Below are 27,604 nucleotides of genomic sequence, written 5' to 3'. Positions count from 1 at the left end.
GAGACTCTGTCGGCACTTGTGAACCTGCCCTTAGTCAAACAGCAGTCCCTCCGCTGGCGGTCGACGTCGTTCCATCAGGCACCTAATACAGGTGCTGGATCAGATGGTGGTGTCAATGGAAGCGATTCCCTTGCCCAGTTCCATCTGCGTCCTCTGCGGCTGGATATTTTCCGCTGTTGGAACAAGCGGGCTTCCTCCTTCCACGGGGTGGTGGCTTCGCCACAGACCAGGGGCTAGTTTCAGTGGTGGCTTCGGCCCCTCTGTCTCAGGGACGCTCCTTCCTGGCTCCGTCCCGGGTGATCCTCCCCAAGATGCTAGTCTATCCGGCTGGGGAGCAGTATATCTCCACTATGGAGCGCAGGGCACTTGGACTCTGTCCGAATCAACCCTCTGGATCAATGTGCTGGAAATCAGAGCTGTGTTTCTAGCTCTCTAAGCCTTTCACCATCTGTTGGCGGCCAGGCACATTCGAGTCCAGTCAGACAACGCTACAGCGTTTGCCTACATCAACCTCCAGGGCGGGACACTCAGCCGCCTGGCAATGTTGGAGGTTCATCGCATTCTTCAGTGGACGGAGGACTCCTAGTCCACCATATCCGCAGTCCACATCCCAGACGTGGAAAACTGGGAGGCAGATTGTCTCAGCCGTCAAACCATGGCTCCACGATCCTCAGGTTTTTGCGGCAGACGCACTGGTTCAAGTTTGGTCCCAGCTTCGTCTGTCTTACGTGTTTCACCCTCTAGTTCTTGCCCAGAGTCCTGCGCAAGATCAGAAAGGAGGGACGTCGGGTCATTCTCATTACTCCAGACTGACCCAGGTAAGCTTGGTACCCTGACCTGCTCCGTCTGTCCGTAGAGGTGCCATGGCATCTCCCGGACTGTCCAGACCTTCTCTCACGAGGTCCGTCTTTCCGCCAGAACCTGCTCAGATTGACGGCGTGGCGTTTGAGTCATGGATCTTGACGACTTCTGTTATCCCTCCTGAAGTCATCTCCACTATGACTCGAGCTCGGAAGTATCCTTTGGCCTTTTGGCCTTGCCGACCCTCCTGTCCCTTCTACAGTCCGGTCTGCAGCTAGGACTATCCCTCAATTCCCTTAAGGGACAGGTCTCGGCTCTGTCAGTGTTGTGCCAGCGGCGTATCGCCCGGCTGGCCCAGGTGCGCTCCTTCATGCAGGGCGCATCTCACATCATTCCGCCTTACCGGCGGCCCTTGGAGCCCTGGGACCTTAATTCGGTCCTCACGGCTTCCGGAAACCTCCCTTTGAGCCTCTTAGGGAGGTTTTCTTTGTTTAGTCTTTCACAGAAAGTGGTCTTTCTAGTGGCCATAACTTCCCTCAAGAGAGTCTCTGTTTTGGCTGCACTCTCTTCGGAGTCCTCCCTTCATCAAGACAAGGTGGTTCTCCGTCCGACTCCGGATTTTCTCCCTAAGGTGGTTGCTGCTTCCACCTTAACCGGGGCATTTTCCCTGCCTTCCTTTTGTCCGGCTCCTGTTCATCGCTTTGAAAGGGTGTTGCATACTCTGGATCTGGTGCGGGCGCTCCGGATCTATGTGTCTCGCACCGCTGTTCTTAGGCGGTGCACCTCTCTTTTGTGCTGACCGCTGGTCAGCGTACGGGCCTCTCAGCATTTAAGCCGACCCTGGCTCGTTGGTTTAGGTCGGCCATTTCCGATACCTACCAGTGTACTCAGTGCCCCTCCCGCCGGGGATCAAGGCACACTTGACCAGAGCTGTCGGTGCCTCTTAGGCTTTCACGCCCAGGCTACGGCTCAGCAGGTCTGTCAGACTGCCACTTGGACCAGTCTGCATACTTTTTCAAAGCACTACCAAGTGCATGCTCTTGCTTCGGCAGATGCGAGCTTGGGCAGACGCATCCTTCAGGCGGCTGTCGCCCATTTGTGAAGTGAGGTTTCGCCTACTTCTCAGTTTTTCTGTTTATTCCCACCCATGGACTGCTTTAGAACGTCCCATGGTTTGGGTCTCCCATAAGGAACGATGAAGAAAAAGAGAATTTTGTTGCTTACCGTAAATTCTTTTTCTTATAGTTCCGACATGGGAGACCCAGCACCCTCCCTGTTGCCTGTTGGCAGGTTTCTTGTTCCGTGTGTTATCACCGGCTGTTGTTGTAGACAGAGGTTCCGATTGTTCCGGGTTTTGCTCTATCTCTACTTGTGGGTGGATGTCCTCCTTCAGCTTTTGCACTAAACTGGCTAGGACTGGCTACCAGGGGGTGTATATGCTAGGAGGGAGGAGCTACACGTTTGAGTGTAGTACTTTGTGTGTCCTCCGGAGGCAGAAGCTATACACCCATGGTTTGGGTCTCCCATGTCGGAACTATAAGAAAAAGAGTTTACGGTAAGTAACAAAATTCTCTTTTTTTTTCTTAGAATTATGATGAGTCACCATGTGGTTCTTTTACGGGTATATTATCGTAATTACCATATTTTTCGCTTTATAAGAAGCACTTTTGTTCCCCCAAATATATAATTATATATACTAGAGTCCAGGGGAGGTGGGGGCAGCTCTGGAGTGTGCTGGGGGCTGGTGAGGGATACAGAAGCCAGCGTTAGATCTCCTGCTCCCGCTCACATAATATGCACGCCGCTGTCAATCACCGTGGTGCTGAAACCACACCGCGGTGATGGGCTGGGAGAGCAGCACATATTATATGTGTCTTTGCTCCTCTTTCACCCCCCCGTGTTTGATATGGCCCCCATGCTACTGCTCATCCTAAAATAAAAAAGCTTTACTTACCCCCTCCAGCGTTTCTCCCCGGTTTCCTGCTGCCGCTGTCATCAGGCACGCAGAGATGATATCACTCTGCTGTGCCGATCACATGACCGGCACTGAGAACCAGGAAGTGGAGGAGCTCACAAGCACAGAGAGAGACACGAGGGGGGACAGCGCTGAGAAGGTAAGGAAACAGTGTTTTATTTTACTATGGGCAGCAGCATGGGGGCCATATCAAACACAGTGGGATTTGTGCCATCTATAGGGGCCATGGGCAGCACAGGGGGACGTGTGCCATCCATAGGGGGCCATGGGCAGCACAGGGGAACGTGTGCCATCCATAGGGGGCCATGGGCAGCACAGGGGAACTTGTGCAATCCATAGGGGGCCATGGGCAGCACAAGGGAACATGTGCCATCCATAAGGGGACAGGGGCAGCACAGGGGGACGTGTGCTATCCACAGGGGGCTATGGGCAGCACAGGGGGACGTGTGCCATCCATAGGGGGCCATGGGCAGCACACGGGGACTTGTGCAATCCATAGGGGGCCATGGGCAGCACAGGGGAATGTGTGCAATCCATAGGGGGCCATGGGCAGCACAGGGGAATGTGTGCAATCCATAGGGGGCCTTGGGCAGCACAGGGGAATGTGTGCCATCCATAGGGGGCCATGGGCAGCACAGGGGGATGTGTGCAATCCATAGGGGGCCATGGGCAGCACAGGGGAACGTGTGCCATCCATAGGGGGCCATGGGCAGCACAGGGGAACATGTGCCATCCATAGGGGACCATGGGCAGCACAGGGGAATGTGTGCCATCCATAGGGGGCCATGGGCAGAACAGGGGGACGTGTGCCATCCATAGGGGGCCATGGGCAGCACAAGGGAACATGTGCCATCCATAAGGGGACAGGGGCAGCACAGGGGGACGTATGCTATCCACAGGGGGCTATGGGCAGCACAGGGGGACGTGTGCCATCCATAGGGGGCCATGGGCAGCACACGGGGACGTGTGCAATCCATAGGGGGCCATGGGCAGCACAGGGGAATGTGTGCAATCCATAGGGGGCCATGGGCAGCACAGGGGAATGTGTGCAATCCATAGGGGGCCTTGGGCAGCACAGGGGAATGTATGCCATCCATAGGGGGCCATGGGCAGCGCAGGGGGATGTGTGCAATCCATAGGGGGCCATGGGCAGCACAGGGGAACATGTGCCATCCATAGGGGACCATGGGCAGCACAGGGGAATGTGTGCCATCCATAGGGGGCCATGGGCATATTATCGTAATTACCATATTTTTCGCTTTATAAGAAGCACTTTTGTTCCCCCAAATATATAATTATATATACTAGAGTCCAGGGGAGGTGGGGGCAGCTCTGGAGTGTGCTGGGGGCTGGTGAGGGATACAGAAGCCAGCGTTAGATCTCCTGCTCCCGCTCACATAATATGCACGCCGCTGTCAATCACCGTGGTGCTGAAACCACACCGCGGTGATGGGCTGGGAGAGCAGCACATATTATATGTGTCTTTGCTCCTCTTTCACCCCCCCGTGTTTGATATGGCCCCCATGCTACTGCTCATCCTAAAATAAAAAAGCTTTACTTACCCCCTCCAGCGTTTCTCCCCGGTTTCCTGCTGCCGCTGTCATCAGGCACGCAGAGATGATATCACTCTGCTGTGCCGATCACATGACCGGCACTGAGAACCAGGAAGTGGAGGAGCTCACAAGCACAGAGAGAGACACGAGGGGGGACAGCGCTGAGAAGGTAAGGAAACAGTGTTTTATTTTACTATGGGCAGCAGCATGGGGGCCATATCAAACACAGTGGGATTTGTGCCATCTATAGGGGCCATGGGCAGCACAGGGGGACGTGTGCAATCCATAGGGGGCCATGGGCAGCACAGGGGAATGTGTGCAATCCATAGGGGGCCTTGGGCAGCACAAGGGAATGTATGCCATCCATAAGGGGACAGGGGCAGCACAGGGGGACGTGTGCTATCCATAGGGGGCCATGGGCAGCACAGGGGAACATGTGCCATCCATAGGGGACCATGGGCAGCACAGGGGAATGTGTGCCATCCATAGGGGGCCATGGGCAGAACAGGGGGACGTGTGCCATCCATAGGGGGCCATGGGCAGCACAGGGGGACGTGTGCCATCCATAGGAGACCTGTGCCAGCTGTAGAAGGCGTGTGCCATCTATAGGAGACCTGTGCCAGCTGTAGGAGGCGTGTGCCATCTATAGGAGACCTGTGCAAGCTGTAGGGGACGTGTGCCAGCTATAGGGGACGTGTGCCAGCAATAGGAGACTTATGCCAGGCTGCCAGCAATAGGGGACGCGTGCCAGCACAGGGGGACATGTGCCATAAATAGGGGACATGTGCAGGGGACTTTGTAGCGCAGCGTAACTGCATGCGTCCTGCGTCCCCTGCACAGTCTATGGAGATTGTGCAGGGGCCGTGCGCACGTCATGTCAAGTGACATGTCACTTCTTTCCTGCGCTTTGCCGGCAGCTCCTGCTCTGTCTATGGCAGGAGCTGCAGGCAGAGCGCATGGAATCGGCGCTCACTACGGACATTTCTGCAGCGATCTAAAGCGCACATGTGCTCTTCAGATCGCTGCAGAAATATCTGCAGGGCTAGTACGCAACGTGCGCACATAGCCTTATAAAGCGAAAAATACAGTATTCTTTAGTGTTTTTCTGCTTTTCCTATTGCTTGCTACAAAATGATGCGTTCTCTGCCTGAAAGAGAGTATAGCTTAACTACTTGTTTTATCCGCCTCCTATCGGCAACAGTTATAATCAACTAGAAGGTGGCCCGATTCTACGCATCGGGTATTCTAGAATTTACGTATTGTGTAGTTAATGTATGATTTTCGTTATATATATATATATATGTTGTGTGTAGTTGCCAAGTGTTTGTGTAGGGCGCCGTACATGTTCTGGCTGTGCGGGGGGGGGGGGGGGGTGGTTGAGAGCGGTGTTGTTTGTGTGTTGCGTTGTGTGTTGCGTTGTTTGTGGAGCGCTGTGTGTCTGTAGCGTTGTGTGTGTGTGGTGATGTGTGTGTTGCGCGGTTTGTGTGGGTGTGGCTGTGGGGTGCGTGTGTGTGTTTTGGGGGAGGTATGTTTTGTGCAGTGTGTGTGTGTTGTGCGGTATGTGCGTATATTTGTGTGTGCCGCGGTGTTTGTGTGTTGGGTGTTGTGTGTGTGTGCGGCGTTGTCTGTGTGTGTGTGGGTGTCTGTGTAGGGCAGTGTTTGTCGTTCCCAGTGTGTTGTGCGGTGCGTGTGTGGCGGTGTGTGTGTGTTTTGGGGGGAGGTGTGCACCCCCCATCGTGGTCCACCCCCCATGCTGCACCCCCCATCGTGCTTCATCCCCCATGCTGCGCACCCCCCATCATGCTCCATCCCCCATGCTGCGCACCCCCCATCGTGCTCCATCCCCCATGCTGCGCACCCCCCATCGTGCTCCATCCCCCATGCTGCGCACCCCCCATTGTGTTTCATCCCCCCATTCTGGGCACCCCCCATCGTGCTCCATCCCCCACGCTGCACCCCCCCATCGTGCTCCATCCCCCATGCTGCAGCCCCCCATCGTGCTCCATCCCCCATGCTGCACTCCCTATCGTGCTCCATCTCCCATGCTGCGCACCCCCCATCGTGCTCCATCCCCCATGCTGCGAACCCCCTATCGTGCTCCATCCCCCATGCTGCACCCCCCATCGTGCTCCATCCCCCATGCTGCACACCCCCCATCGTGTTTCATCCCCCCATTCTGAATGGGCATCGTGTGAGGGGGTGTGGCCGAATGGGCATTGCGTGCGGGGGGCGTGGCCTAGTGGGCATCGCATGCGGGGGGCGTGGCCTAGCGGGCATCGTGTGCGGCGGGCGGGCCTGGCCAAACGGTTAATCCATGTGGGGGGCGGAGCCAGGCCGAGCCGAGCGGCCAATCCGTGTGGGGGGTGGGGCCAGGCCGAGCCCAGCGGCCAATCCGACGGTTGTTACTGTAAGGACACAATTTTGGAGCAAGACAGACAGACAGGCAGACAGACAGAATAAGGCAATTATATATATAGATTGCCCTGTGTCCCCCAGTTGAAGCTGCATAAAAAGGCTTTTATAGGTAAGGAATAATAGCCTTTTTTCCATTTATTTCTACAACCAGGAGAAGATGAGGAGACCATTGCTGAGCAGGAAACCAAAGAAGGGAATGTTGACCACCAGGCTGAACTCTCTGAGTTACTACGGGAAGGTGAGATAAGACCAGGTTCACACTCACATTTGTAATATGCTTTTATCTTCTATAGAAGAAAAAAGAAACTCATTAAAGCCGTTGTCTAGTACTTTAAAATAGATTGATCACAAAAATAATCAAAAACAAAACTATCCTCTGTTACTGGACTTCTGCTCTTTTTCCACACTCTTTTGTTTGTTCCACCTCCCATAAAATGTGACCCTCGTAATCAGTCATTGTCATCTGATGCCCTTCTGTGTTAGAGGAAGCAAGAACACAGTATGGAGTGCGGAGGAGCTGCTGGTGTCCGGTAGGAGAGTTTGTGGGTTTTTTTTCTAATTTTTCTTATTCTTTTACCCTGGCCCCATTATATAATCTATTTTAAAGTATTGGACAACCACTTTTAGAAACACGTGTCCCATAAATAGGGGTTTGGCTTTCTTAAGCCTGTCAATCATTTTAATGGTATAAATGCTCAGCATTCTGCGCATTTTCGTATGGTGTAATTGACAGAACTTGTGACTGGGCCTTCTAATAGAGGCTTAGCACCTAGCATTAGACTGGAGGATTTTCTGAGGTCAAACATTACAAATGGTATCTATGGAATGAAGAACTTGACTATAGTTCAAAGTCATTTTTCTGAAGTAGTTTAGAAAATGAAACACACAACCTTAGCAGGTAATTTGGGAAACTTCTTCAATCTCCATTTGTTCATTACTAGAAATAAAAAAGGAGGTAGCTGTTATGGTCAAAATTAGTCAGATTCTCACTACTACTGATTGACTGCAGGGGTCCCGTGACTAGAGGAGGGCATCAGTGGATTTGTCATAAATATTAGTATACAGATCAAAGGCTGGGGGTCATGGATCTCTGCCTGCACCCCACCTTCCTCTGTGTCAACAGGTAATTGAATCAGGTTTTCTGAGGAGTGTGTATACAGAGGAATTAACAAGTGGCTGACAGTTGTTGAAGGGCAAACTTTAACTGTGTATATCCTAATTACTAAAGAGGTGTGACTCAATGCAAGGTTCTGAATACTGGTTCAGAGGCAAACTGAGCGGCTCCATGTCAGAAGGCCTTACATGACAATTATTATTATTATTTATTTATGGAGCACCATTGATTCCATGGCGCTGTACATGAGAAGGTATTACATACAAAATACATATACAAGTTACAATAGACAGACTAGTACAAAGGGTAGATAGAGGGCCCTGCCCTTGCGGGCTTACGTTCTATAGGGCAATGGGGAAGAAACAGTAGGTGGGTCGGTGATGAGGTGACAGCTCCGGCGGTGGTGAGGCGGTGGGGTCAATGGACGCTATAGGCATTTCTGAACAGATGATGTAAGTACATAGTCGTATCTGTGGGTAAAGTCACAAAAGTTATGGTAGCTGCAACCCAAAGGAATTATGGATATATCATATTCCTGTGTGGTATTATTGCATGCTTGAAGGATGTTCGGTAAGATGATTGCCATATTATGTCTATAGGAGGTTCCTGGGAATAACATGACCCATATTATTAAATTATTGACATAACTGAGGTTTAATCACATCCAATCATCCATACTCATCTGACCTCAGCAGAGGGAGCAGCAAGGAGTCTGGAAGACCCCCTTATAACATCTCATCTAGCGAATATCATTGTCAGACCCTAGGAGAAGAAATGAGCATTGCAGATCTGTGTATGTGTCCTGCAGTGTTCTCGTCTGCCCCAAGCTCTCACAAATCCAACAAATAAGACTTAACTGTATTTTATCCTTTTAATTTTATTGCCTTTATGTAGATCTTATTATTATTCTACCTTTTAAACCTTGTTTTAGGCACTGTACTTCTATTTGTATATTAAATCTAAAATTTTATAAGTTTGTTCCTTGCTACTCTAAATGTGCCCACAAGCCCTGAGGAGGGGTGAGTATTCCTTGGTTCTATTACCCCGTGCAAGAAGATTACCTATCAGGTGCTCGGGAAAGCTGGCTGTGGTGCGTGCTAGTGTGTGACCCAGCACAGGCATCTCACTGGCCTATCAACACAGTAGGTGGTGGCCGCAAAAAGTGTGTTGTGGTTGTGTGAACTGGCTCTGGGGTGTGCTTAGCTCAGCTTATTGCAATAGGTGAGTGGACGAGTGAGTGTGGAAAGCGGAGTCTCCGTTTACAGTAACATCCATGCATGTGTGCTGTGAACCTGTGGTGTTCATGACGAATCAGTGTCAGTGGTATTGTTTTGGGACGGATGCTTCTCTGATGGCATGCGCTTATAACCACTTGACCACTGCAGCAGTATCGTGACTCATGAGCAAAGCAGACACCACTTCTGGAGTCAGCACAGACCTCAGGAGAGGCCTACACTGTATCCGGGGAGGGAAGGGGGATTTGCTCAACGGTGAGTTTGCCTCCATTTATTATTATAAAGCCATCCATGCTTGAAATATAATGTATTTAAAGGGAATCTTCATATCAGTACATTTTTTCTGTGTAATCTGACAGCACTATGAGGTAGGGACAGAGCTCCCAATTCTAGCAGTGAATCACTTAGATTACTGGGTGCAGCAGTTATGATAGAGTCACAGTTTTCTGTGTTGAACTGTAGCAGAGCTCAGATGTTGACCTGTGTAAAACCCACCCACACCACAGCTTTTCTATGTACAGTGTGTACTGAAAGAGAGCTATAAATCAATGCTGGGGATATGGCTGGACTAGGATGAAAGAAGCCAGTTGTCCTGTAATGGTAGTCTTCTGCTGATAAAATGCTGATTGAATTGATACAGCAAAGCACAGCCTAGTAAGTGACACATCCCTGAAATCTGAAACTCTGCTCCTACATTATGATGCTCTTAAGCCACCGTCACACATAGCGATGTCGTTAGCGAGATCGCTGAAACGTCACAGGTTTGTGACGCAACAGCGACCTCGCTATGTGTGACACATAGCAGCGACCGGCCCCCCGCTGCGATATCGCCAATCGTACCTGAACGCGTCCTGGTTCGTTTTTTGATTGTTGGTGTCCCACTGGGCGGCATGCATCGCTGTATTTTTGCTTTGTCTTTTCAACGCCCGTCAGAATAGTTGCTGTGTGACAGGGTCCTAACGACCGCCGAGTATCGCTGTATCGCTGCTGCATTGTTACTTAGATGTGCCTGTTTGACAGATCACTAGCGACCATGCAGTGACGTACCAGCGATCCTGACCAGATCGTATCGTTGTCGGGATCTTTGGAATGTCGCTACATGTAATGGGACCCTTAGATTACATAACAAAAACTTGATGACAAATTCCCTGTTAACTGTTGGGTAAACCCGTTAACACTGTTAACATTTACTCTTTTTATTTTTTGCAGATGTCAAAGAGTTAAGTGGAGATTCAGATGTGCCGCAGAAACATACTATCCTCATTGACTCTTTACTTGATACAGACCAGTTTAGAACGGCTGACAGGGCAAGTCCTGCACATTTGAGCTCCAGAAAACACACCAGAGATATTGGAGACGTGGCCAGGGCAGCAGAGCTACTTCTTCCTAGTGGAAGTGCACGGATTACTTGTGCAGTAAGCATTCACTGTATATGTTTCTACTAGATGTACTTAGATAGGGACAGACATTATACAGATCATAGGGATTTCTTGTTAGTAAATAGCAAATGTTTACAACTAACCATTGAGCGCTGAATGGTCCATGATGTCCAATTGTCCTTGTAGTGGCAGACACTTTCTCACAAAACATTGCAGTTATGTTGAATATGTTTGTAAAATGCACCCATTACATTTCTGTAATACTGCGCTAAAGCTGGCCATAGATAAGAGATCAATGCTGTAGCCGTAGTCTGAAGTCTAGGGTACCGTCAGCTTATCGGGCATTAAAAAAGTGTTATTTGTCATCCGCTCCTTTTTCTCTATTGCTCCATTGGGGACACAGGAAACCATGGGGTGTATGCTGCTGACACTGGGCAATAAAAAGTTATCTCCTCCCCAGTAGGATACATCCTCGACCGAAGCCAAGTTGATCGGTTTTTAGCTTAGTGTCAATAGGAGGCAGACACGGGGCTGCATTCAGCCCTGTTTTTTACCTTAGATTTATTGTTTTCGTTTATTAATAATTTTCCTTTTTTTTTCACTTGCAGCTTGTGATTGGGCAAGAGAGTGGCATTGTGTCACTCTGTCATCCCACCTAGAGACCAAGAACACCGTGTGAGTTTGCGTCACTACTGTTGACTCTCTGGTCTGTCTGGCAGGATGCCAACCCCCCTGACACATCAAGAGTATTTGGGGGCTCCTGGATGACAAGTCCTTCCCACCATTTCCCTGCCGACTCGCCTTTCACAGCCTGACCTGCACGGAGGGAAGATGGAACCAGGACCTTTCAGCTGCCTAACAGACAGCATTCATCAGGACACCTGATCGTCTTCTTTATCATACTGCTAAGATCCATCTGCTAAGATGGATTCCAGGGCCTTAAGGATAAGTGTCTCTCCCTAGGTCCGAAGAAAATAAGGAGGGCTCCTGGTTTAAAACACTCCCCAACATAACATTAATTTCACCTCTCCTGAAGAGCTGAGCTAGTCCCTTATGGTTGCTTTCTAGTTTTCCTGCCCAACCACGGCTTCCATGTGCCTTGGTTCTACCTGGCTGACGAATTTGAAAATTTAGTCACTGGCTTGGCTCGGGGCCTGCTTCGATAGCCGGGATACACCACCGCCAACCTGGCCAATCAGACGCACGGGCTTTCCCGCACGCCAACCTCAACAAATTACTGCATGTCTTTCTTCATAGACCCGCGGGAACACAGTGTGCTCTTTTTTTTAACGATGAACTCTCCTCTGCGCCATCTTCATTCTCCTGATGCCTCCACAACCTGCAGTCTCCTACACTAGAGTCAATGTCATCCTGTGACTTCCCCTGTGTTTGATTCTCATGACAATCACTCCAGGACAGGACAGAACTTCAAGACAGACACCCATCGTTACCTTTAGCCTACAGTACAGTGAGTCAGACTTTTAATCTACTTCATGGTCGATTTCAGCAGCGGTCGATGTTCCTTTCTTACTATCCAGTGAGTCATACACACCATCTATCTCATATGTCTTAGCTGATTGCAGCAGTGGTCCATGTTCTCTGCCTACTATCCAGTGAGTCAGATGCACCATATAGTATGTACCTCATGACCAATCACAGCAGTGCCCTATGTTCTCTTTCCGCTATCCAGTGAGTCATACGTGCCATGTACCATGCAGCACATGACTGATTGCAGCACCGGTTCCAGTGCTCTGTCCACTATTTAGTGAGTCAGACCCTATTCTTTCATGTACCTAATGCTAATAATGGTTGCAGTCCAGGTGCTTTGTCCACAAACAGATAAGTTAAACCTACCACGAACCACATGACCACTCACAACACGATCTGTTCACTATTCAGTGAGTCAAAACCGCCATTTCCATGATCCACATGACTGATATCAGCAACGGTTCAAGAGCTCTGTCCACTATCTTTGGAGTCAGATCCAACCTCTACCAAGAACCTCATGGCTAATCACAGTGGTGGTCAAAATGTTCTGTCCACTATCCAGTAAGTCAGAACCTCCCTATACCGTGAACCACATGACCATTTGTACTGCGGTCCAGTTGCTCTGCCCACTACCCAGTGAGTCAGAGCCATCATCTGCATGGCTGATATCGGCTGCTGTTTAAGTGCTCTGGCCACTATCCAGTGAGCCAAATTCAACATCTACCATTAACCTCAGGGCTAATCGCAACGCGATCCAAGGACCCTCGAGGGATCTCATTGCCTCAGCCTCTTTGTCTGTCGGCACTTACCCTTTCTTTCTTACAGAAATTTGATCACATTTTGTCCTTTGCAAGCTATAGACAAAGTACAAGAGCCTCTTCATGTCCGAATTGTCTCCTCTTGCAAGATTTGTATATTTTTTCAGTATTTAAAGTTGTACTCTAATCTTTCTCTTCTGGTGATTAGATCATGACTCTCAGGTTCAGTGCTCTCACCCATCCAGCCCATACCAGCATATGGAATCCCTGATTAATTCAGACTCGTGTCCAGTTGGTTGTGTCGTTGAGTTTCCTGCAGTTTCCTGCCCAGTTTCCTGCAGCAGGCACACTTCCAGGGTCCCTTCTTCGAATGGATGGACCTCGCAGTGTAGGTTGCCCATATGTGTAAAAAGCTTGGTTGTTTTCTCTTACAACCTCTGACAGTTTTCGACTTCATTGTGATAATCTGTCGGTTGTGGCTCATGTCAAACTAAGTGGTTCTGCATGCCAAAATCTTGCTCCCTTCCTTCCTAGACTTTTGCCTTTTTTGTCTGGGATGGACAAGAGCTACCCTTGAAGTCTCAAGTTATCAGTGCTTGTCTCGATAAGCTGGACCAGTTGTCCTCCTAGCAAATAGAGTCTTCAGTAGTATTGGTTTTCTTCCTCATAGCTCTGGCACCATGATAGCTATCGGCTTTGTACTGTAGCTTCACAGCATTTGTGTTTGAGTTTAGATTCAACTATAGACAACCCTTCAGGGCGTTTGTAAGTTTTTTTCCCAGGTTTGCTTGGCCTTACACCAGCCATTTGGCTTTTTGTCATTTAGATCTCTTCTGGTCTCTGGTCCAGTGGTAGGACAGCTCCTCTCATCCCACTCTAGATATCTTACTTACATACTGACGTGCCCCTTCACGCCCTCCAGGATGGAATTCCCCATTTCCAGGGATAACCCCCTGGATTTTACGCCCTTTCCACTGCCTGATGAGCTTAATTATGCCTGCCAAAAAGGCCAGAATCTCCAGAGGGATCTTAGCCTTCCAATAACATATTGTTAAAGGCTCTTCTCTCCAGCACGCCACAAGATTTTTACAGGTTTCTCGGAGTACACTTCTCGCTTGGGTTTAATCTACCGCAGGTTGAAGTTGTCTCCTAGGCTGACACAGTATCTATTTGTCCCGGTAACGTGGTTTTGTCCCGCATGAGCAGAGTTCCTCTTCCTATAGATAAGTTCTCAGCTCTTCTGATTTTCCGTTTCATGTTATATTAACCAAGTTATTCTATTGTTTATCAGACTCCTCCCTAGTCTCTTATTCTTGCCCAATGGCGGTGTTCTACTCTCATTTTTCCACTAAAGATCCATCCAGATCATCAAAAGTTCGTATGATGGACATCTTTTTTCTCAGTTGGAGAATTTTATTCCAGTGTCACACAGTTCAGGATTGCTGGTAGGCTAGTTTGGCCTTCTCCCACTTCTTCATCTAAAACTCAGAACTGTTCATTTGTCTCCCCTCCCTGGCAGGATCCTCTTGAGCCGACTTCTGTATCTACTACGTTTACACTTATGCCACATCTTTCATTTTTTTTTAAGGTTAAACTATCCCGTTCAGAAGTATCTGGTCATAGACTATATAGGTCTGCTGGTGTTCTTCAGTAGTTTTAATTCCAGGAGAGGGATTTTCCCACCAGACAGTTCATGTCCATAGTTTATTTTGGTAGAAATTCTCCGACTTTGATCCAATGTCTTCCACGATGCTCTATGGGGTTCTTCAGTTCACTTCTAGGTTCCACGTCTCTCAGTGGTTGTTCTCCAATGCTTTAGTAGTCTCCTGGTTTTCCAAACCTCCCCTTTACTGTCTTTATCTTCAAGTTCCAAAATGACCTAAGGTTTCAGGCCTACAGATGTAGTCTTTCATCTTGCAGAGGTTGTTTACCTCCTCGCAGACTTTGTGGAAATTCACAAATCTTTTTCCCAGATCCATTCTCCATCCTCCATCACAATTTTACTTTTCTGAATTATACGGTCTGCCTCGTGGACCACAGCTCTCAAGCTTCTGGTTCCTCTGATCAGGTCTTTGATCATGATCTCTGCTGGGAAACCCTCCGATTTCTTTTTTGTTATTGGACCTTGAGTCTACGGTAGTTTGATCCTCAGTTCCCTAAGGTTAAGTTTCTACCTTCCTTTAAAGGGAAACTAGTTTCCTGTTCTCTTTTCGAGATTTTTTGTGAGGTGTGATTGCTTGGTAAATCTCTAGCGGCCTTCTGTGGATCTTTAGACCCCATCGGGGGTTGAATTCACTTCAACGCTCTTTATATCCATCTTTATCATATCTCCTTGTTTCCTGGAAAGTTTTTCCAGCCACAATCTTTTCTATGGGCGATTCTCAGAGCTGGCAGCACTTTTTTGTCACCTTACAACCTGACTATCATCTGGCCTTGATGTTTCTGCATTCACTTGCCCTTTTTTTTCCTTGTGAAGATAGTCTTCTCTCTGTTCTTCTCCTTCTCGTCCTTCTGACCAGTCTCTTAGATATATTGAAACTGGTCAGAGTGTGTCTAGCGCCTCTATCTGTCTAGGACAGTTTCTTCACGCCCTCAGATTCCCTGATCATGATCTAGAGAGTCGTCTTAATGCTCTTCCACTCTGGTTTCGCTCTACCATTCTGAACGCATATTGGCAAGGGACAGAGCGCCATATCTTTGTTTCTGCTCCCTTCACCTGTGCCTGGGGCCTCCTGCACCATTCATTGTTATGCCTCTATTGGCAGTCTCTAGGCTGCTTCTAGTTATCTGTTTTTCCTTTTCGAGGTTCTACTCACTTTACCTTTTTTTCCCTGGCGGTTTCAGCATATTTGAGTGGTCGATTTGAGATTCTTGCTTCTGCTCTTAGATTTTTTTCTAGTCCTTTCTTTTCCCATCCTTGGGGACTTCTTTGGGATGTCCCATGGTTTTCCGTGTCCCCCAATGAAGCGATAGAGAAAAGAAGATTTTGGGTACTCACTGTAAAATCTCGTACTCAGATCCTTCATTGGGGGACATAGCACCTGCCCTTTTCTAAATTATTTTCTGTTGGGCGATTCTGTATTCTATTTCAGGGTGCTTCTCCTACTGCTTTCACACTAACTGATCAACTTGGCTTTGGTTGGTGGGTGTATCCTATTGAGGAGGAACTAAGTTTTTTTTATTGTCTAGTGTTAGCCTCCTGGTGGCAGCAGCAGCAGTGTACACCCATGCTTTCTGTATCCTGCAATTAAGGCTCCGAGAAAAACATGTTATGGTGAGTACTAGTGATGAGCGAGTACCAAAAAGCTCGGGTGCTCGAGGCTCGGGCCGAGCATCCCAAGATACTCGTGTACTCGGCCCGAGCACCGAGCCCAATGTTATCCTATGGGAGACCCGAGTATTTTTGTGAAATCACCCCCGGCAGCATGTAGAAACCAGAAAACTGTAAATTAAAAAAAAAAACGTGCGTGTGTGTGTAAGCGTGCATATATATATACACGCGGAGTGGAGTGCGGGAGGGGCCGTAGCCGAGCGGGGAAGTGTCGGGCTAAAGGCACGGTCACGCTGTGCGGGCTGGCCAATCACTGCAATTCCACAACAGGGCTGTGGCATTGCAGTGGTCTGCCAGCCAATCCCTGCATAAGGGATGGCTGTAAAAAGAGCGCCAACATGAAGACCACGAGTACAGCACGAGTATCGCGAGATTACTCGGTCCCCGCCGAGTAGCCCGAGTACATTGATACTCGTGCGAGTACCGAGTAGTAACAAGCATACTCGCTCATCACTAGTGAGTACCCAAAATCCTCTTTTTCACCTATCTCTTAAGGCCCTGTCACACACAGATATAAATCTGCGGCAGATCTGTGGTTGCAGTGAAATTGTGGACAATCAGTGCCAGGTTTGTGGCTTTGTACAAATGGAACAATATGTCCATGATTTCACTGCAACCACAGATCTGCCAAAGATTTATCTCTGTGTGTGACGGGGCCTTTACACTACATTGTTGTTAATTCTTGCAGTGCTGTCAGCCACAACAACAGCTGTCTATCAGCTGGTTGAAAACACTTAGGGGTACTTTACACACTGCAACATCGCATCCGGAATATCGTCGGGGTCACGTCGTTAGTAACGGACATCCGGCACAGGTAGCGAGATTGCAACATGTAAATCCTAGATGCGCCGATAAACGATCGCAAAAGCATCGAAAATCGGTGATCTGTGTAGCGTCGGACATTTTCATAATGTCGGGTCGACCGCAGGTACGTTGTTGTTTGTCGTTCCTGCAGGTCCACACATCGCTGTGTGTAAACCCGCAGGAGCAACAAACATCTCCTTACCTGCGTCCCAACGGCATTACGGAAGGGAGAAGGTGGGCGGGATGTTATGTCCTGCTCATCTCCGCCCCTCCGCTTCTATTGGCCGGCCGATTAGTGACGTCGCGGTGACGTCGCTGTGACGCCGAACGCACCTCCCCCTTGAAGGAGGGATAGTTCGGCAGTCACCGCGGCGTCGCCGGCCAGGTATGTGCGTGTGATGCTGCCGTAGCGATAATGTTCGCTACGGCAGCAATCACCACATATCGCATGTGCAAGGGGGGCGGGTGCTATAGTGCTCGGCATCGCTAGCCGATGCTAGCGATATCGCAACGTGCAAAGTACCCCTTAGGCTATGTGCTCACGTTACTTTTTTGTGGTGACCACAAATATGCACGTTTTTGGTCCTAAAAAACACACCCTCTACATGCATTTCTTGCCGCGTTTTACTGCATTTTTTTTTTTACAGCGTTTTTGCTCACTGCATTTTTAAGTCAAATCTATTGATTGGAAGGGCTCAAAAACACTGGCAAAAATGCAGAAAGAATTGACATGCTGCAGTGGTCACCACAAAGACGCAGCCAAAAAAAAGCTGCAACGTGCGGACAGCAAAAATGAAATCTCATAGACTTTGCTGGGGAAGGAAATGCATGCAGTTTTGGGACCAAAACTGTATCCGAAAAACGCACAACAATGCAGCAAAAAACGCAGTGTGCGCACAAGACCTTATACCAAATGGAATGCTTTAGCGTAAGTTGGGGATTATACTAAACAAATTAGAAAACAACTTAGTGTTGGTGTTTTTTCTTACTAAGGCTTTGTGCACACACTGCGTTTTTTTGTACGCTGCATTATTGTGCGTTTTTTAGCGCTAAAAGCGCACAAACACAGCGTCTTTAAAAAACACATGAAAAAACGCATGCGTTTTTACTGCGTTTTGGTGCGTTTTTGGCTGCGTTTTGCTGCGTTTTTGCTCACTGCGTTTTTCTGCATTTTTTTTTATCAGTGAACATTGCCATTTAAGATTGTTGAAAAAAAAAAAAAAGGTCTGATGTCATTTCCTTCTTCCATATGTTCTTCATTCTCCACTAGTGTATGCAGGAGAGCAGACAGCTGCAGAACTACAAGGCTCAGCATGCTCCATCCAGAACTGTATGCTGGAGGGAGAGTTAGGGGGAGCAGACCTACAAGGCTCAGCATACTCCATCCACTAGTTGATGCAGGAGAGCAGACACCAGCTGCAGAACTACAAGGCTTAGCATCCTCCATCCAATAGTGTATGCAGGAGAGCAGACAGCAGCTGTCGAACTACAAGGCTCAGCAATCCTCCTTCCAGGACTGTATGCAGGATTTCTTTGCCCCCCCCAAACAAAAAAAATGACGTGGGCTTGGTCATATTTTTGTATGCTAGCCAGGTACAGCAGGCAGGTACGGGCTGCCCCCAAACCCCCAGCTTCCTATTTGTACCCGGCTGGGAACCAAAAATATAGGGAAGCCCTTTTTTTTTATTTCATGAATTTCATGAAATAATTAAAAAAAAAAATGACGTGGGCTTCACCCAATTTTTGAGTCCAGCCAGGTACAACTAGGCAGCTGGGGATTGGAATCCACAGTGCAGGGTGCCCATGCTTTCTGGGCACCCCCGCTGCGAATTGCAGTCCGCAGCCACCCCAGAAAATGGCGCTTTCATAGAAGCGCCATCTTCTGGCGCTGTATCCAACTCTTCCAGCTGCCCTGGTGACGGGTGGCTCGCTAGGTAATAATGGGGTTAGGGCTAGCTGTATATTATCAGCTGGCCCTAAGTCCGAAATTCATGGTGTCACGCCAATATTAGACATGGCCACCATGAATTTCTAGTAAAGATAAAAAAAAACTCAACACACAGAAAAATATTTTTTATTAGAAATAAAACACAACACAATTAGTGACTCCATCTTTATTGAAATAAAGAACCCCCCTCCGCAGTAATCCTGGGTCAAGGGTCCCGCGCCGTCCAATCCGGATCCAATATCATCTGATCGGTTTGCTGGAAGGCAAAGCGATCAGATGATGTGTCAGGTTCTATGATGTGAGTCACATCACACATCTGCTGATTGTATAAAGGCCGTTTATACAATCAGATGATGCATCGGTGCAAAAAAAAAAAAAAATACTCACTTATGTGCTGATTACCGGCAGCTCCTGGAGCGGAGTTTGATCCCGTCCGATCGCTGCAGGAGCTGCCGGTAATCAGTGATGAAGTCTCCTGACAGCATCCGCTGACAGGTTAAGCCGGCCAGGCGCCGGCGTCACCGCGAGACTTACGATCAGCTGATGCGTCAAGTGACTGCATCAGGTGATCCATCGCCAGGTCCTGCAGCTATCGGAGGTGTCCCGGCCGTCTGCACACAGCCGGAGCGGCGGTACCGGGAGAGGAGCTGGGAGCGGGCATGGCACCGGGAGTCTGCAGACAGGTGAGTATGACCTTTTTTTTTTCTACTGTTCACTTTTGTTTTCGCAGCTGCCTCCACCTCCCGCCCGGCCATGGCGCTGCACAACAGCAGACATGCACAGGACTGGAGGTGGACGCAGCGGTGACGGTACCGGGAGGATTCACGCTTCTGTATTTACTGACAGAAGGAATCCTCTTCCTGTACATGTCACTTTACTGCCCACCCCTTGCGTTTATAGCTGCGTTTTTAGTCATAGAAACGCACTAAAACGCAGCTATACTTGCAATTTGCTGTTTTCATTGCGTTTTTGCACATCTCATTGAACTCAATGGGTGGAAAACGCAGTGAAAAACGCAAAAATAATTGACATGCTGCGTTTTTGTGGGCACCACAAAAACGCAGCTAAAAAAAAATGCTGTGTGCAGACAGCAAAAATGAAAACTCATAGACTTTGCTGGGGAAGCAAAGTCATGCAGTTTTCTGAGCAAAAACGCACCCGAAAAACGTGCAAATACGCCGCGAAAAACGCACTGTGTGAACTTACCCTAAAGGTTATGTTGGTTGAGATGCCACCTTTGACATGAAATAAGATTTTTACATATGCTGGTGGTACTCTTTAGTTAATAAAATGACAAGTTTCAGTCTGAATTCTTCATTCATTCATTCATTCATTCATTCTTTCTTTTTAAGACCCTCTGATATGCAGTTTGTGGCCTCCTCCTAGTTTCTAATTTTTGTCTAGGCTGGATGTGATTTTTGTGTCTGCCCAGGAGAGTGCTGTCTGCACTGCTTATATATCAGTAGAACCTCTATTCTGCACTTATTTCCGCGTTGTATTTTCTTTATCGTTTCTTTGGGAGACCCAGGCCATGGGTGTTTAGCTTCTGCCTCCGGAGGACACACAAAGTACTACACTTAAAAGTGTAGCTCCTCCCTCTGAGCTTATACACCCCCTGGTAGCCTGTCCTAGCCAGTTTATCGCTTTGTGTTCAGGAGGCCATACATCCACACATGCATTCTCATCTGATTTGTTTGACTTTTGGAAAGAGTTTGAAGAAAAGCGGGTCCATGTCTGGACTCCCGGCATGTCCCTTCTCACCCCACTGTGTCGGCGGTGTTGTTAAGGTTGATTTACAAGGCTGAAGCCTTACATGCCGCGCTCCTTCACCATCCCTTCTGGGCTCTGGCTTGAAGTGGGAGCCAGCACGGTCTCCATGCCTGGCAGGAGTCCGGTCTCCATCCACAGCCCCTTGAGGATTCTGTTGGACCGGAGCACTCATCCCCAGGGACATGGCCCTGCGTCTCAGCAGCTAAGTGCCTGAGACGTTTATGTTGGGGGTCCCGATTCTTTATTGTAAGGGGAGAGTATGCTGTATGTGATTGTTTTTAACTTTTCCGGCGGGTTCTCCAGCTTTTGCCCGAGAACCGCGCCGATGGTGCCTGCTTGTCGGCCTCGCCGCTTAAATTTAGGCCCCGGCTTCGCCGGAGGCCTAGATTCGTTTTCCTGCCCTCGCATGTCACTCATGCAGAGGGACAGGTTCGGCTCCTCCCGGCGGCCGTTCTACACAGGGGAGGGACACTCCCCACTGCTGGGGCGTCCCTCCTTCCCTGCAGGTCTCTATAGCCCTCCAGTTCCCGCTCTTTTATAGGAACGCCCCTAGTCCCGCCCCCTCTCTTCGCTCCGGCGGCCATTTCTCAGGCAGAGTTCACTCTGCTCTGGGACATCCTGCATTCTGCATCTCTGCTGAGGTGCTGCGCACTGGGGGACCGGGCTTCGGGATCTGGAGGGCACACAACACCGCGCTCAGCGGTCTGGTAAGCCACAGCCGGTCTCCGGTTGTGGACCTCTGTATATTCTCCCTGGGGTTCATTCTCTGCAAAGCCCCCAAGCGTGGTTCTGATGACCGGTTTCCATTTCCACCTGAGGTGGTCAAGGAGTGGTCTCACTCCCAAAAGGTAGACCCTCCGGTGTCTAGGCTATCAGCCCGGACCGTTGTGTCGGTGGCTGACGGCACCTCACTTAAGGATTCCACTGACCGTCAAATTGACCTTCTGGCCAAATCTGTGTATGAAGCTGCGGGGGCCGCGTTTTCCTCGACTTTTGCAGCAGTATGGGCTCTCAAAGCCATCTCTGCTTCTCTAGAGGAGATGCATTCCCTCACCAAGGAATCTATGCCTGAGATGGTTACCTTAACGGCTCAGGCTTCAGCTTTTTCATCTTATGCCATGTCTGCCATGCTAGAGGCTGCTCACCGCACTGCGGTGGCTTCAGCTAATTCTCTTGTTATCCGCAGGATTTTGTGGCTTCGAGAGTGGAAGGCAGATGCTTCTTCCAAGAAGTTTCTTGCTGGGCTCCCTTTTGCTGGTTCACGGCTGTTTGGTGAACAGCTGGATGAAATCATTAAAGAAGCTACTGGCGGGAAGAGTACTTCCATGCCACAAACCAAGACCAGGAAACCCGCCCAGGGTAGGAATCAATCCAGGTTTCGTTCCTTTCGTTCCTCCAACTGGTCATCCTCTAAGCCTTCCGCCTCGTCCGCTAACTCAGCCAAGGATCAGAAATCCAACTGGCGCCCAAAAGCGCGTCCGCAGAAGACCGCAGGAGGTTCTGCCACTAAGGCAGCTTCCTCATGACTCTCGGCCCGCTCCAGCCACGTCCTTAGTCGGTGGCAGGCTCTCCCACTTTGGCGACGCTTGGTTAAAGCAAGTCTCCGATCAGTGGGTGAGAGACATCATATCTCACGGCTACAGGATAGAATTCTCTTCCAGCCCTCCAAACAGATTTTTTCTCTCAACTCCCCCCTGCTCCAAGGCCGCCGCCTTCTCGCAGGCCGTGGCGTCCTTGCAGGCAAACGGAGTGATGGTCCCAGTTCCCGCTCAGGAACGGTTCAGAGGTTTTTACTCAAATCTCTTCCTAGTTCCCTTTGCCCAGTTCCATCTGCGTCCTCTGCAGCTGGACATTCTCCGCTGTTGGGACAAGCGGCCTTCCTCCTTACAGAGGTTAGTGGCTCTGTCGCCACGGACCAGGAGCTCTCTTCAGTGGTGGCTTCGAACCCTTTCCCAGTCCCAAGGGCGCTCCTTCCTGGCTCCGTCCTGGGTGATTCTCACCACGGATGCCAGCCTATCCGGCTGGGGAGCGGTACATCTCCACCACAGAGCTCAGGGCACTTGGACTCCGTCCGAGTCAGCCCTTTCAATCAATGTGCTGGAAACCAGAGCTGTGCTTCTAGCTCTCCTAGCCTTTCACCACCTGTTGGCGGGCAGGCACATTCGAGTCCAGTCAGACAACGCGACAGCGGTTGCCTACATCAATCACCAAGGCGGGACACGCAGCCGCCTGCCAATGTTGGAGGTCCAACGCATTCTTCAATGGGCAGAGGACTCCAAGTCCACCATATCCGCAGTCCACATCCCTGGCGTAGAAAACTGGGAGGCAGATTATCTCAGCCGTCAATCCGTGGACGGTGGCGAGTGGTCCCTGCACCCGGCAGTTTTTCAGTCAATCTGCCGCAAGTGGGGCACTCCGGACGTGGACCTAATGGCATCCCGTCACAACAACAAGGTTCCGGTTTACGTGTCTCGCTCCCACGATCCTCAGGCATTCGCCGTGGACGCTCTGGTTCAAGACTGGTCCCAGTTTCGTCTGTCCTACGTGTTTTCCCCTCTAGCTCTCTTGCCCAGAGTCCTGCGCAAGATCAGAATGGAGGGCCGTCGAGTCATCCTCATTGCACCGGACTGGCCCAGGCGAGCTTGGTATCCGGACCTGCTCCAACTGTCCGTGGAGATGCCGTGGCATCTTCCGGACCGTCCAGACCTGCTCTCGCAAGGTCCATTTTTCCGCCCGAATTCTGCGGCACTCAAATTGACGGCGTGGCTCTTGAGTCCTGGATTTTGACGGCTTCTGGTATTCCTCCTGAAGTCATCTCCACTATGACTCGGGCCCGTAAGTCTTCCTCCGTCAAGATCTATCACAGGACTTGGAAAATTTTCCTGTCCTGGTGTCGCTCTTCCGGCCATTCTCCATGGCCATTCTCGTTGCCGACCCTTCTGTCTTTTTTACAGTCCGGTCTGCAGCTAGGACTGTCCCTCAACTCTCTCAAGGGACAAGTCTCAGCTCTATCAGTGCTGTTCCAGCGGCGTCTCGCCCGGCTGGCTCAGATCCGCACCTTCATGCAAGGTGCGTCTCACATCATTCCGCCTTATCGGCGGCCCTTGGATCCCTGGGACCTTAACTTGGTCCTCACGGTATTGCAGAAACCCCCTTTGAGCCTCTTAGGGAGGTTTCTTTGTATCGTCTTTCTCAAAAGGTGGCCTTTCTAGTTGCCATAACTTCTCTCAGGAGAGTCTCTGATTTGGCTGCGCTCTCCTCGGAGTCACCTTTTTTGTTTTTTCACCAAGACAAGGTAGTTCTCCGTCCGACCCCGGACTTTCTTCCTAAGGTGGTCTCTCCCTTCCACCTTAACCAGGATATTTCCTTGCCTTCCTACTGTCCGGCCCCTGTTCATCGCTTTGAGAAAGCGCTGCATACTCTAGATCTGGTGCGTGCTCTCCGGATTTATGTGGCTCGCACCGCTGCGCTTAGGCGGTGCACCTCTCTTTTTGTGCTAACCACAGGGCGGCGCAAGGGTCTCTCTGCTTCTAAGCCGACCTTGGCCCGTTGGATTAGATCGACCATTTCGGCGCCTACCAGAGTACTCAGGTGCCTCCCCCGCCGGGGATCAAAGCACACTCGACCAGAGCTGTCGGTGCCTCTTGGGCTTTTAGGCACCAGGCTACGGCTCAACAAGTCTGTCAGGCTGCCACTTGGACTAGCCTGCATACATTTTCGAAGCACTACCAAGTGCATGCTTATGCTTCGGCAGATGCGAGCTTGGGCAGACGCATCCTTCAGGCGGCTGTCGCCCACTTGTGAAGTTAGGCTCCGCCTACTTCTTAGTTTTTTCTGTTTATTCCCACCCAGGGACAGCTTTGGAACGTCCCATGGTCTGGGTCTCCCAAAGGAACGATAAAGAAAAAGAGAATTTTGTTACTTACCGTAAATTCTTTTTCTTATAGTTCCGTATTGGGAGACCCAGCTCCCTCCCTGTTGCGTGTTGGCAATTTTCTTGTTCCGTGTGTTATCACCGGCTGTTGTCGTGGACAGAGTCTCCGGTTGTTCCGGTTCTTACTCGGTTCTACTTGTGGGTGGCTATTCTCCTTCAGCTTTTGCACTAAACTGGCTAGGACTGGCTACCAGGGGGTGTATAAGCTCAGAGGGAGGAGCTACACTTTTAAGTGTAGTACTTTGTGTGTCCTCCGGAGGCAGAAGCTAAACACCCATGGCCTGGGTCTCCCAATACGGAACTATAAGAAAAAGAATTTACGGTAAGTAACAAAATTCTCTTTTTTTCTTACTTTTCTATAGCCTCTTTTTTCTGTCCTTCCTGAGAATGTAGATCCCCTTTCCAGCCTTGAGAGCTGTGTACAACCCATCCCCCCCCCACTGTTGCTATCTTAACAACTTGTGCAGGCGACCATATTTTTGATCCAAACGCGATCTAATGTTATTTAATGAGGGAATGCACGTGTCTGATTCTTCCATCAGAGGAGTGTTCCGAAGAAGAAAATCATAGCATGCGCGATTTGCCTCCAGAAATCAGATGAGAGTCACCAGACGCCATGATTTTTATGGGTTCATTCTAATTCTGTAAGATAGGAAACTGTAAATGGCCCTGTAAATTATTACAAGCTGGTGTTGTAGAAAAAAACAGATTGCACATGGACTACACAGATGAAAAGTGAGAAAAAAAAATTGGACCACTTTTCTGGATAAAAATCAAATTTTTTTCTCATCTCAGAAAATTGGATGAATTATGCTGATCACAATCTCTTCAGATCTCTGATCAAAGCGCATGATCAGAATGTGATCTAATTTTCTTAGATGTGGAAAAGATAAAAAAAAAGCCTTCATTCTGTCAGTCTGTGAAAATCGGACCAACGCCATCTGAATGCTGTCCAATATTATCCACGGACCCATTGACTTGCATGGCTGAGTATCCCATTTATGGATGCAACACGGGCATGCTTCATTTTTTTTCCTCTGACAGACTTGGTCAGAGGAAAAAATCGGATATGGGCACTGCCCCATAGAATAATATTGGTCCGAACGTGACCTGATATTTTGTCGGATTGCACTTTTACTGAAAATATGGTTGTCTGCACTTAGCCTAAAGCGGGCTTTACACGATACGATATCGTTAATGATTTATCGTCAGGGTCACGGTGTTTGTGACGCACATCCGGCATCATTAACGATATCGCAGTGTGTGTCACTTATGTGCGACCTAAAACGATCGCCAAAGCGGCCAAAATCGTTTGCCGCGGAGAGGTCGTCCTGAAAAATCGTTCTCTCTTAATTAGTGATGTTGTTCGTCTTTCCTGCGGCAGCACACATCGCTGTGTGTGACACCGCAGGAACGACGAACATCTCCTTACCTACCTCCACCGGCAACGAGGTAGGAAGGAGGTGGGCGGGATGTTACGTCCCGCTCATCTCCGCCCCTCCGCTTCTATTGGTCGCCTGCCATGTGACGTCGCTGTGATGCCGCATGAACCGCCCGCTTAGAAAGGAGGCGGATCGCTGACCAGAGCGACGTCGCAGAGCAGGTAAGTCCGTGTGACGGGTGTAAGAGAGGTTGTGCGCGATGGGCAGCGATTTGCCCATGTCGCACAACCGACGGGGGTGGGTACGATCGCTTGCGATCTCGCTAGCGAGATCGCAGCGTGTAAAGCCCGCTTTAGGCCGGTTTCAGACATCCGTGTTTAATCAGGTACAAGCCACACGCATAGTTATGGTCATATGTGTGTCACGTGTATGTCACAGGTGTGACATCTGTGTTTATATACGTGCGACACATACTGGAGAAAACACGTGTCTTTGAAATAAGATTTTCTATATTCACCTGTATCCAGCGCTGTTTTCTTTGGCTCTGCTGCCTCCTGCTTCTGACCACCACTCATTATATTCATTAATTATTCACCGCACTGATGAGCTGGAAGCTGGAGCATTGCGGGGACAGCGCTGGGTACAGCACCACCGAGGACAGCATTGCAGGGAAAGGTGAGTATTCAGAAAGCAGTGTGTGTACGTGCGGGGCCATGAGGGGTCACACGGTCCATGTGAAAGCAAGACCATGTGACTAACAGCATAAAATAACATGAGTGCGTGTGGTATTCGTGTTAAAGACGGATGTCACACGTACCTGAAACACGGACGTCTGAAACTGGCCTAACACTGAGAGAGACGGGGCGAGTTGAGAGAGCCATCAGGACTGAGCAGAAACTCTAATGTCTTTGTAACATTTTTGCAAAAACTCTGCCATATAAAAGATATAATGACATTCAGCAGCAGCATGGTGGTGGAATATTTTTTATTTAGTGGAATATGTCAGCAATGTTAACCCCCCTACACTGTTTATACGCATATGCATGTAATTGAAAAATAAATGCATTAAAACCTTCCTACTTGCTGTCCGTTGCATTAGTCTGGAAAAATCCACGATTTTATCAATATGCAAGCGAGTCACACCTAGCGAAAATCTACCTCCCCAGGTCATTTACACGTGTCAGTTGAATCCGTGTATTGACAGTACCTAGAAACTCTGCTGCAGGAGGGATCCACTAATTTAATGGGTACAAATCTGGTGTCTATAAGCCAGCATTTCCACCAAACTATTGTGATAATATAAATGACTATTGGCTAAAAAGTGCCAATGTACTCTGCATCCATGTAAGCACCTACATTAACCCTTGTCCCAGCACAGACTAGGACATCCTTGGACAACATTCAGTAAACCCAAGCACTGCAAATCAGTGATAGAGACCATATCAACAAGATGTTATAGTAGTTTATTGGCATCCAGATGTACAGTATTATGTGCACTCATGTAAGGAATAAATGTTTTCTTCCAGGTGAAACCAAAACCTTCTCATTTACTGCATGGCACGCTGCGAGAATACCAGCAGGCGGGGCTGGACTGGATGGAGAAGCAGTACAAGAAGAATCTTAACGGCATCTTGGCCGATGAGTCAGGACTAGGGAAGAATGTTCAGGTGATTGCCCTCATGGCACACCTAGCCACTAATGAAGGTAAGAGATGGAA

General features: G+C 49.3%; 1 protein-coding gene across 15 annotated transcripts in view; it reads left to right on the top strand.

Moving 5' to 3' along the window:
* EP400 (E1A binding protein p400) overlaps positions 1-27,604 on the top strand; it is a 293,821-nt gene that overhangs the window by 91,381 nt on the left and 174,836 nt on the right. For all 15 annotated transcript variants that reach the window (XM_075322084.1, XM_075322051.1, XM_075322044.1 and 12 more), the window contains 3 exons: positions 6,896-6,982; positions 10,303-10,508; positions 27,414-27,591. In XM_075322084.1, coding sequence (XP_075178199.1) covers positions 6,896-6,982; positions 10,303-10,508; positions 27,414-27,591 — 471 coding nt within the window. The remainder of the gene's footprint in view (positions 1-6,895; positions 6,983-10,302; positions 10,509-27,413; positions 27,592-27,604) is intronic.

Source organism: Anomaloglossus baeobatrachus, chromosome 1 (genome assembly GCF_048569485.1).
Source record: "Anomaloglossus baeobatrachus isolate aAnoBae1 chromosome 1, aAnoBae1.hap1, whole genome shotgun sequence".
Taxonomy (NCBI): Eukaryota; Metazoa; Chordata; class Amphibia; order Anura; family Aromobatidae; genus Anomaloglossus; species Anomaloglossus baeobatrachus.
This window is presented reverse-complemented; position numbering and strand designations above follow the sequence as displayed.